This window comes from Quercus lobata, chromosome 5 (assembly GCF_001633185.2).
Source record: "Quercus lobata isolate SW786 chromosome 5, ValleyOak3.0 Primary Assembly, whole genome shotgun sequence".
Lineage (NCBI taxonomy): Eukaryota > Viridiplantae > Streptophyta > Magnoliopsida > Fagales > Fagaceae > Quercus > Quercus lobata.
Genome location: NC_044908.1, coordinates 56,861,688 through 56,873,728, shown reverse-complemented (window position 1 = coordinate 56,873,728; position 12,041 = coordinate 56,861,688). Strand labels below are relative to the sequence as shown.

General features: G+C 33.9%; 1 protein-coding gene across 1 annotated transcript; it reads left to right on the top strand.

The window, feature by feature from the left end:
* The first annotated feature begins 1,672 nt into the window (after nucleotides 1-1,672).
* LOC115990756 lies at nucleotides 1,673-4,233 on the top strand. The gene is made up of 5 exons (XM_031114550.1): nucleotides 1,673-1,819; nucleotides 1,930-2,154; nucleotides 3,296-3,388; nucleotides 3,490-3,591; nucleotides 4,084-4,233. Exons 1-5 carry the CDS (start codon nucleotides 1,673-1,675, stop codon nucleotides 4,231-4,233), a joined length of 717 nt encoding a protein of 238 aa, XP_030970410.1.
* The last annotated feature ends 7,808 nt before the right edge of the window (nucleotides 4,234-12,041 follow it).

Genomic DNA, 12,041 nt, shown 5'->3' with positions numbered 1-12,041 from the left:
CTCAGGCAGATTGGTTTTCTGCAGACTTATCCAACTCAGCCCTATTTGTTTTAAAACGTTTTTAGGGTTTCTTATTTGTCCTAAGTATAAAAGGTAAACCCTAGCCATGTTTTAGTGTTGCTCATATTTGCGGTTTGTGTAAATCTCTTGTGAGATCTAGAGGAGCTTTCCTTTACACAAACTTAGGGTTTTCAGGGAGAAGATATTTTCTACACCTTGATAATCAATTCAGTTGCTGCCATTGAATTTTAAAGAATACACAAGTGGGTGTGCTTGTAGCTAGTGGGAATCCAAAGAAAGAAGGAGTCCGTGGATTCGGAGCTTGCACGTGGTCTTGTCAGTAAGTTCTACTGGTTGGTAGCAATAAGAAGTCGAGCGTGGGGACTTGTAAGTCTTATTGTATGAACTTCGATTCTTTCAAGATAGTGGGTTCAAGTTTACCTTGAGGATAGCTAGGTCAAATCCTCCCCAGGTTTTTACCGGTTTGGTTTCTTGGGTGATCATATCTTGTGTTATTTATTTTCTGCTGCTTTGCATGATTTGATCTTTATTTATTGTGATAACCTAAACTTGTTTAATTGGACTAAGTAATAACTTGGCTAATTACCTAGGTTTAATCAATTGTTTAAGGGATCTAAAAACTGTCATGCTTTGTCTTTGAAATTGATATGGTATCTACTATACATCTAGAGGAGTGGCTCTGTAAAATTGCATGAAGTTTGGATGTAAATGAATAGCCCATTTGTATTGTATTTGTGTTGGGGTTCTCAGCTAAAATAAGATAGATATTTGGGGCTCTCGTTGAAAATATTGTATTTGTGTTGTTTAAGGGTAATCTTATATACATTTGTTTTATGAGAAGTTTTAGTGTTGCAATTACTTGTACCATTAATTGTCATTGTGCTAATTATATACTTTGACACTTGAAATGGGAAGGCGAAAGACAAAGCTGCGCACTCGTTTCAAGAGTGTAACATTGGAAAGAGCTTTTTGAGAAGATGTGAATGAAGTGGAGGACCAAGAAACGCATGAAGCTTCTACACAAGGTATGGGCTTTTTACTCAATAGTTTACCATTCATACACAAGATATGGGCATGTAAGTTGTGAACCCTTATATGAAATTTTATGAAACAAATGGGCATGTAAGTTAGTTTACTCTCAACCATTACCTACCACAAAATTCTAGGATTCTCCTTAAAGTGTTAATTTTGAGATCCTGCATCATGCAACCTTAAAAGAAATGCTATTTGACTTACACTAGCAACATGTTAGTAGCTAAGAGTAAGGTTATGATAAATCTGTTTCAGACCATATATATATATATATATATATATATTATATGTTGCATGGTTCAATTAAAAAGTTTTGAATTATTTTTAAAACCATGCAGGCTTCAAAGTTTTGAATGCCTCCTCACCTCTTGATTGGAAACATATACCATTCAACATGTTTCTAATATTTTGTTTTCTTTAGCATATAATGACCACTTGTTTAATAGAATATTTAGACTCCTCCTTACCTTTGCATGCCTTGTTGTTTGACATTGGTTGATATTATTTCCTTTAAAATTCAGATGTGCAACTAGCTGTACGTGTCACTCGCGGGCCAAGCAAGTACTTGGATATTTGAGATCTTCCTGATGAAGAAGAAATTGAGTTGTCGCTAAATAGTATGCATCAGCTAGTTGATGATGGGGCGAGGACTTTCACTGGTTTCTTGGGTACGATTGCGCGGAAACCCCACATGTGCCCGATTAGATTTCTTAATTGGAAGGACATGCCAGAAGAATTTAAAGAAGAGTGTTGGCGTCTTGTAGAGGTATTAAAGAAGTTATAATACTTTTAATTATGACATTTTGTACTAGGTTTTACATAAGTATTTTAGCATGAAAATATTTATAATTTGATAATTCAATTATTTGATTGTAGCGAAAATACAATGTCCCTGTTGATCCTATTGCATTTGCGATTCTGAAGACATTTACCTTACAAAAAATGAGGAAGGCTTGGAAGGATCATAAGTCTAGGCTGAAGAAACAGCATTATATACCTCATTCAAGAAACAAAGCACTGGTAAAGAACAACATACCCCCGGGATGCATAACACAAGATTGGGAAATACTTGTTGATCATTGGTATACTGATGATGCAGTGGTATGTTTATTTTCTCTCTTTTCCATCATGGATCATATCAAAAGGAGAATGATTATTGAGAGAATAATATTGGATTGCTTTCAGATAGGATTTGTTAGTTTTGTGGATTTTTTGTGAAACTGGTATTTATGAGAAGTTGTGTTTCATATTTCATAAGAAAATATTCAACAAAGCTCTTTGATGGTGTATAGTTTGTTAGTACTGAATTAGATGACTTGTAGTTGTTTTATGCTAAACTCCTTTTGTGGCTTCACCATTATTATATTTTCGAAGATTTGCAGTTTGGTTTTAGTGTATTTACAGAAATGATTAAGCATTTAATTTTATTTGCCATGCTTGCTTTGTGATGAAGATGCTTGACAATGTAGTGTGTGAAGATCATATTTTATGCACATGAAAGGTAGACTAGAGATTCATAGGGCTTTCTTTGTTTTAGGACTACATCAATACAATTACTAAGAAATAGGGGAGGGAGAGGCCCCAAACTCAATGAGTTCGAATGTGGGAATTCTACTCTTTGTTAAAAATAATAATGGTAACTACAAATTGTTAGATGGTTCTAGTCTTTTAGTATAAGTCTAAGAGAATTAAGACAAGGATCTGGTGTGTGTGTGTGTGTGTACACATAGCTTTATTTTACCGTTTGTGTTAACAATAAGCAATGAAGAAAATCTCAAAATCAGACTTTTTTTTGGTTTTATTCATTGTTTTATGTTATGCAAAGTTGAAATGACATATTGGAATTTAATGAATGATACTTAATTTTTATTTTATGTGAGAAACTCATGATTATGATAGATCTTTATATTATCATTAACCTAAGCATATGACTCTATAAATGAGTGACCTTTTTGTGTCAAGCATATGTCAACTTTGAGTAATCTTATTTATCAAGTAAATTTCATATTTCCTGCCACTTTTATGTACAATGTATAGATAGATGGGCTAAAAGTTTTTATTTATGGTAATTTTATAGTGACCTTTTTGTGTAGCTTGTATCCAATACATTGTAGTTTTTTGTGTACAACTCTGATAAATTAGTAAAATACTGTAAATATTGTTTGCATTTTGGCTTTAGTTAAAAGTGGTTTTAGATACTTAAAACATATTGTATATAAACAAATAATTTTGTTGAATGTAGTTAGAGTCAGATAAGAATAAGGAGCGTTATTCTAAACAGGATGACTTACATACTGCTGGTTCTTGTAGCTTTGCTGTGCACACTGCAAAAAAGGTAATAAGTATTATGACTATTTTTTAAATGATTTTGACTTCTCCTAAAGTTTATGTGGAACCGATATTTATCACTACATAAATATGTTGTTCATAATGTAGAAAAAAACGAATGGACGTCCTGTAGAGCATGCAGTATTATATTCAATATTACATACTCGTAAAGATAGATCTGCAGTTAATCCTGTAGTGAAAGCAAAAATGGTGAGTAATTTCTCCATTGTAGTTGGAGGTAAACAAAATAGGAATTCAATGATAATTGTTGTTAATGATTCTTTTAATTTTTAAATTGATATATTTCAAATTGATGTTAGCCAATACACATTAGTTTTTATTGTTGGGTCATTTGATTGTTGGATTACATAGCAAATTCCATTTCATTGTGGAAATGTTATTCTTACTGAGTTGAGGCCTCTATGTTTAGTTCCTTTGTTATATTACAGCATACCCAGTGGATGTTTAGGACTTTTTTTTTTTTTTGGGAGAGGTTCATGTGGTGAGTTGCCTATAGATTGTCAATTTTCTCTTGAGGGTTACTGGTATATATTGGTGGTTGCTTGTCTCATCCTATGTATATGTATATATATGTTGTGAGGTCATTTTAACTATATGATTTCTAACTTTTTTGTTTTGTTCAAACTCAAATATCAAGACAAAATGAAGGAATTGTTGGATGATTCTTTGAATCATTTGTAGTCATCTGACATAAGTGGTAGTATTGCATGGTCAATAGATGATGTGTTTGCCAAAGTGATGGGTAAGGAGCGCAAAGGTCATATTCATGGGGTAGGATTTGGCCCAAAACCCAAGTGGTCGAAGTTGCAAGAGTGCTCTCACAGACATTGAAATACACTTAAGTCAAGCAAGGGACAACGAAGTTGCACAACTAAAGGCTTCCTTGGCTACTATAGAGGATAAACTTGCAAGTTTTGACGAAATGAAGGAAAGATTTAGTCAATTCGAAGAAATGGAGCAAAGAATGGCTCGCATGTTTCAAAAAATGCAACAAATTTCTTCCCAATGCAATCAGGTATATTAACAAAGACTTAGTCAATGTTTTTCTCTTTGTAAGCATTTCGTTGTTGTTATGAGTGCATATAAATGTCTTCATTTAACTTGTTTCCATTTTTTGCCTTGGTAATATTTTCTTGTCATCCTATTCATGCACACTAATTGAGTAATCATATTTTGTATGTAGGATGTTCCTTCGGCTCAACAATCTCCAACACTCCAAAAATTGTCAGCCGCATCCTATCAACCAAGCAGCTTATAAGTTTTATCTTGGTGTTCGAGAACTTTTATGTCTACAAAAAACTACGGAAGAACAACCGCATTTTTTGCAAGTGTTGAAGGATATTTTTAAACACTTTAGAACTTTGATTATAGTATTAGCTTAATTTGAGCGGTTGTTTTATTCAAAGGACCACATCTTTTTTTGTTAAGCTTATGATGGTGGTTATAGACAACGTTATGTATTTGATAATCGATATTTCTATATTAATATTACATTAATTTGGAGACATTTGTAGTGTTGTTTATTAATTACATTTGTAGTATTGTGTTAGTATAGCTAAAACTATTACATGTTTTAAACAGGTCTGAACAATATAATTGTAACAGGTTTGACCAACATTTTTGATGAAAACAGTAGTTTTAAAGTCCACTAAAAGGAAGAAAAAAAAATGCCTATAGTGGCGGTCAAAAAGCGCTGCAATAGGTGCAAATTTTTATGATTTAAATAAAATCCTATAGCGGCGCTTATAGCCCGCCGCTATAGATTCAAACGTATAGTGGCATGTCAAAAAGCACCGCAATAGGTGCACATTTTTACGGTTTAAATAAAACCCTATAGCGGCACTTATAGCCCGTTGCTATAGGTTCAAACGTATACCGATAGGTAGACCCGCCGTTAAACGGGCAATTAGTCTGTTTTACTTAATTGCCTATAGCGGCGTAGTGTGCTCACCGCTAAAAGTCAGTTGACATGAATTTGAACGTTGTATGGCGGCGGTTTTATGCCTGCCGCAATAAACCAAAACCGCCGCTAAAAGTTGTATCTATAGCGGTGCTTTTTTTTACTGCCGCAATAGATCTATAGTGGCACCCCAATGGTGGTAAGATCACCCGCTGCAATAGCACCAACCGCTAAAGGTCAAATGTACCTTTAGCAGCGGTTTTTGGGGCCTCAGCGGCACTTTTTGGCCCGCCGTAATAGGTCGTTTTTTTGGTAGTGTTAGCTTTATTTACAATATATCTAGTAAAAAGTTTTCAATTTCAGCTAAATAAGTTGTTCCAAAATAGATCTTAAGTTAGATCAATAGATGGAAAATGGTTAGAATTGGATTAGTTAGATCAGTGGAATTGATATCATTCACAACAAATAAGAAATTGAGGAACAACAACACTCAACAAAAACAAAGGCTTCGTGTGTATTTGTATTTATATTGAATGTGTGTTTGTGTTAATTGCTAGCAATGTCTCTGTGTTGTGTTGTGTGTTCTGTGTGTTTCTCACCAGTTTGTGCTATATTGGTCGGCAATTTATTTCATACAATTTGAGAGACAGCCACTTCTTTTAACAACCAGCATAGTTTCCATCGCCACTTCTCTCTCTCTCTCTCTCTCTCTCTCTCTCTCTCTCTCTCTCTCTCTCTCTCGGGATTTTATTGTCTACATTGACAGAGTAATTGGGAGGCAAATAAAGAAAGGCCAAGTGGCATTGAGAAGGGAAATAATGTCATTTCATCTGGATTTTATAACTCCTTTTTGTAAAACATTTTCTATATTTGTTGGCTTGGTTTAGGTGGAGAGTTATGATTGGGTGCAAAGGGAAACCATAGACAATTCCATCTTCTTCTTTTTTCATTTTAGTGACAATTTTGTTGGTGCCCTACCTGAACCAACCCTTAACAAGTAACAAGCTGCTGATTACTGTCACGTGGGGGAGATCTAGTTCTAGTGCAAAAATCAAACAATTAATCTAAAACCCACTAAAAATGTAAAATAGATAAATACTATGGTGTAATTTCACCAAAAAAAAAAACTTACAAAAAAAAAATTTCACACAAAAAATGCTCCTACATAACTATTCAAAATTATATAATTTGCTACAATATCATGTTAAAATAGATCACAATTGTAGCTTATTACCTTATATATAACTTTCTTTGCTATTTATTATTCCCTCTCTCTTCTACCATTCTCGCTCCTTTCTAGACTATTTTTTTTTTTTTTTTTTGAGTAGTTCCTTTCTAGACTATTAGTTTACAACGCTAGACTGTCTTTGTTGCAAAAAAAGATTTTAAAAAAAAAAGGATAAACTACATAAATGGTTCTTATCATTTACACTATATTTTAATTTAGTCCCTAACCTTTTAGTGTCTTGTCAACTTAATCCCTGTCGTTATCTCATGGATGGAAAAGTATGATATGTCAAACGGCCTAAATAAAAAATTAATTTATTGCCACATCAACAAACACATGTCCTGCCACGTTAATTTTTTTTTTTTTTTTAACCCAAATCAAATTATCTTTTTTTATAAGAAAATTTGTAGATTTTATTAAATAGGGAGAGACCCAAACTAAATCTAAAACACATATCTCCCTAAAATCCAAAATCCCTAACAGTAAGGTCGACAATGCCTTCTCCTTCCAACAGCGCCTTCTCTCTTCTGGCAACCTTCTCTACTACAGTAGCCCCAAGTCTGTCTCTTTATTTCGCAATTTCTCTCTCTCTATCTCTCATCCTTACTTCATGTTTGGCTCCCTTGAAATTCAATGATTTAGTCTTTTCCTGTTCTTAATTTCATATTTTCATTTGGCTCAGCTTTGTGTCTTTTATATTTTTATACTTTATATCGGGATTGTTTTTGCTTATATATACTCTCTCTCTTTTTTATTGGTCTTTTATGCTCAATCTCGCATTAGTGGAGATTGGCCCTATGGTTGCTGCAATGTAGAAACTCCATTTTTTTTAACCCTTTAACTCCGTTATAGTACACTGTGAATCTGTTTGGGACCATTTCTACCTTAAATGGTTGGACCCACCTGTAGTAATATACCACGGTCAATTGCAAGTGCACAAGCACATTTTCAAGGTGGTGCAAATACACAATTAGCTGCAAATGCAACAGCCATAGGAGAGACCTCCACAATAGCAAGGACATTTACCAATGTTGAAAATGGTCCATTATTCGTTCCACTTCCACAAGGTAAAAAATTGAAGAGACCTAGGAGAAAAGCAATCGATACACATTGGGGGAAAAATAAATCCTTGGGTCAGCAATGTATCACTTCCAGAAATATGGGGTCCACCTCCTTCATGGAAAGGAAACACTTTTATAACCAAAGAAACACTGATAGCTGCTAGTCAAACTGCAAGGTAAAGGGAGACATTCAACATACTTGGCAATTAGGAATTAGTTCATACACCACCATCATTTAGGGGACAAAGTGAGAAAGGAAAGAAAGGAAGTCGTGGCTAATTTTTATTTATGTACATTTTAAAGACCTGTTGGAATTAATATTTATTTTGAGTTATATTCTGTTAGGTTCTAAAGACTTAGGATCTTATGTATTTAGAACTCTAATGTGTATTGCTAGCAAACCATGATCAAAACAAGATGTTTAGCTGTGTTTATACTTGCTCAAAGTTATGTTGTTTATGTAAAGTTGGATTTATGTTGATGCAGAATAAATAGTGCATTTCAACCTGGTTCGATCGATCGAAACTTAGGCTCGATTAATCGAAATTTGGGCATAATGCGTTTTTCAGCAGAATTCCAACTCAGCCCTAGTTCATTTAAAACATTTAGAGTTTTGTGTTTTTGCCCTAGGTATATAAGATAAACCCTAGCCAAGTTTTAGTATTGTTCATATTGCTGTTTGTGTAAATCTCTTGTGAGATCTGTGAGGAGCTTTCCTTTACACAAGTTTAGGATTATCAAGAGGAGATTCGTTCAAGAACTTGATAATCATTTAGTTACTGCCATAAGAACTTAAAGAAACACAAACGGGCGTGCTTGTGCTTGCTGGAGAATCCAAGAAAGAAGGAGTCTGTGGTCTCGGAGCTTGCAAGTGGTCGTATTGGTAAGTTTCTACTGGTGGGTAGCAATAAAATGTTAATAGTCTAAGTTCTATTGTAAAACTTCAATTCTTTCATAGTGGATTCAAGTTTACCTTGAAGATAGCTAGGTTAAATCCTCCCCCGATTTTTACCAGTTTGGTTTCCTGGGTGATCATATCATTGTGTTATTTATCTTTTCGTTACTTTGCAGGATATGATTGTTTGATTGTGTTGACCTAATTTTGGAATTTGGACTAAGTAATAATTTGGCTAATTACCTAGGTTAATCCAATTGTGTTTTTAAGGGGTTTAAAAACATACAAGTGGTATCAAAGCAGGTTGCTGTCTTGTTGTTGATCTTTTGATCACTGAGCTGATCCTTGACCCCTATTGTCATGAAATACGGACATTCTCTTATTATTCCTCCTCACTTTGATGGGAATAATTATGCTTATTAGAAAGTAAAGATGAAAGCATTCCTGAAATCAATTGATGAGAGAGTCTGGAACTCTGTCGAATACAGATGGGAGAAGCCCACTACTCCTGTTAGTGAGTGACAAACTTCTCAAAAAGAAGCATCCGCGTTTAATGGCAAAACTATGAATGCTATCTTTAACGCTGTTTCTATGGAGGAATTTAACAGAATCTCTAACGTTGAGGTTGCTCATACTGCTTGGAATATCCTCCAGACTGTGCATGAAGGCACAAAGGCTGTCAAAATCAATAAATTGCAGCAATTAACTTCTAAATTTGAAAGCATTAGGATGTCTGATGATGAATCTTTTGATGAATTCTATGCTAAACTTAATGATATTGTTAATTTTGCATATAACTTGGGTGAAATCTATGATCAACATAAAATTATTAGAAAGATTCTTAGATCTTTGACTGAAGATTTTAGACCCAAAGTGACTGTCATCACTAAGAGCAAGGATGTGGACTCCAACCCTGTTGATAAACTTGTAGGATCTCTTCAATCCTATGAGTTGGACCTACCTAAGACTAGCAAATCCAAATCAATGGCTCTTAAGTCAATTGATGATGTTGATGTTGGTGGATTTGATGATGAGCTCTCTGCTACAGAGATTACTTACCTTGCCAAGAACTTTAGGAATTTCCTTAGAAACAACAACAGAAGGGCAAGAGATAAGAACATTACTGAACCTAGAAATTTTAGGAAGAATGATCCCACTAAGGTTAACAACATTGATAAACCTAGAGAAAAAGTAGGTCAATCTTCAAATAATTCTATGGGTCCTCAGTGTTTTGGATGTCAAGGGTATGGTCACATGAAATCTGAATGTCCTGCTGAAGAGAACCCTTCTGATGGGGAACTCTCTGAGAATGTAGATCTTCTAGAAGACTATAATAAACTTTGCAAAATTGCTGTAAAGGATGATATGAATGTTGAATTAGGCTTGAAGAAAATTGCGTCTCTTGGGCTTGATAAGAAAATTTTTCTTGTTAAATTGTTTGATGCTACTGAACTTTTGAATAATGTGAAGACTGATAACATACTTTTGCTCAATAACGTTAAGAATTTGGAACATGAGCTTTCTGTTGCTAGAGAACAATCTAATAGGTCTACTAGTTCCAAACTTGATCATATGCTTAGTGTTCAAAAGTCTCTTTCTAACAAAATTGGGTTAGGATTTGTAGAAAGCATAAATGTGTTTGCACCCAATTCCACTATCCTTGTTCTTTCATCTTCTTCTGAACCCCTATGAGTGAGGTTGTCAAACCCTTAGAAGTTACACTTCCTAGGAAGATTAAGGTTAAACTGAAAGAGTCTAAACCTAAGCAATTTGTCCTTTCTAAGGACAAGTCACATGATAAGCCTACATGGGTTTGTCATTTTTGTTGAAAGTCTGGACACATTCGTCCAAACTGTTACAAGCTGCAAGCTACTAAGAGAGCAAACAAACCAAAATTATCTATGCCTCAAGCACAAAATCCCATGGTACTCATTGGTGAATTGGTAAAGGCTCTAAACCTTTATTCCAATCTTGGAGTTAGAAATCATTCCCATGTGAATAAGAACTCCAAAGCTCGTGGTGTATCAAAAGTTTTGGATGCAACAGGCTCAATCTAATTAAGTCCTTCTGACATGGTCCTTGTGCTTCACTACTATTCTTTGTGACCACTGTTCTTTGGTTTTTGTTTTCTTTGTTTCTAGGATATGCATTGCATAACATTCATGCATTTTCATTCTATGTTGTTTTTTGTTTATTTTTTTTCAAATTAAAAAAAAAATTAAGCAAATTGTGTTTTGCACTATATTCTTGGTTTTGAAAACAAGGTTGGTCAATTTATTTTCACATAACATGTCTTTTGTACTTTATTTAGCTTTGATGAGCTTACTTTTTGCACTCTACTAGTTGAAGCTCTATAGTGCATGTTGTGTGGGAAAGATGTTTATGGTTTTGATTACTTTGTCTTGATCTTGAAGTCACATGTCTTTGACTGTCGGACTTAAACCTTTAGAGAAAGGCATAAATAACCATCTCACCACTATTCACTAGCCAATCATGAACACCTTAGTGCATATCGTAAGATTTTGTACTCAAGAAAGTGTAGCACATGCACAAAAAGATCATAAGGTGTAGCCTCGGTTTAAATGCTAAAATTGGTGTATACATTATTGGACTTAAAGCTAAATCAAATAATTGCTAAAATTGGTGTGTACATTATCTCAACTATTTTAATAAGTTTCTAAATAATTAAAATTTGTGTGTACAATATGAGGCAAAATCAAGAAACTTACATGATTGAAAGCTTATGATCTAGGACATGTGGGAGTTATATGATGTAACTCTTTTGGATATAGTCTCTTTCAAATTCTATGTGATGAATTTTGTAGACTTTGTGTTTAATTGCTATACACATATCACCTCACTTGTATCTCAAACTTTTGCTAGTTGCACACACTACACAAGTTACTCTTTACTAAATATTGTAAATGTTATTTTGTGTGTCTTTGGTCTGACTAACCAAGTTTGCAAATACTTTAAGTTTTTATGCAAAACAATTTTGATGCTTGAGAATTTATGGAAAATGCTTGAAAATCTTAATTTTGGGAAACTGGGTTTAAAATAGTTGTTTTTCAAATACATTTCATCACATACTCATACATTTTGTTCATCTATTTCAATGCTTTGAGGTGTTTCTAAAATGTGTCCTTGTTATTTTCAAAAACTATGTTTTTTCTCAAAAATTTTATGAGCCTCTGTCCTCTTCGATTGATCCAATCTGTTTTTTCGATCAATTGAAAATCGTGGATCAAGTTTTTTAAAAATCAAATTTGACTTGTTCAAACTTACTTTTCAAAAAGGTTTTTCAAACTTTTCTCTCTCTCCGATTTGGACAAAGCTCACCTACCAATTTTTTGCCGTTTTCCTCCGAAATTTTTGCAAGGTTTTCCTCTCTCTAAGCCGGTAAGTTCTTTATGCCCTTCCTTTTGCATTTTATTTCATGTTTTCATGCATTTCATTGGGTATTTTAGGAACTTTTAAATTGGGATTTTTGATTATTCAAGCCACTTTTTCTAAAATTGATCATTGGGTTTTGTTCCTATAATTTTATAATCATGA

Bases quoted from the DNA above. Each gene is read 5' to 3' on its own strand.
- LOC115990756 (XM_031114550.1), top strand. From the start codon at position 1,673: ATGCATCAGCTAGTTGATGATGGGGCGAGGACTTTCACTGGTTTCTTG. The intron at 2,155-3,295 runs GTATGTTTATTT...TGTTGAATGTAG, and splicing joins GGTATACTGATGATGCAGTG to TTAGAGTCAGATAAGAATAA. The intron at 3,389-3,489 runs GTAATAAGTATT...TTCATAATGTAG, and splicing joins CTGTGCACACTGCAAAAAAG to AAAAAAACGAATGGACGTCC.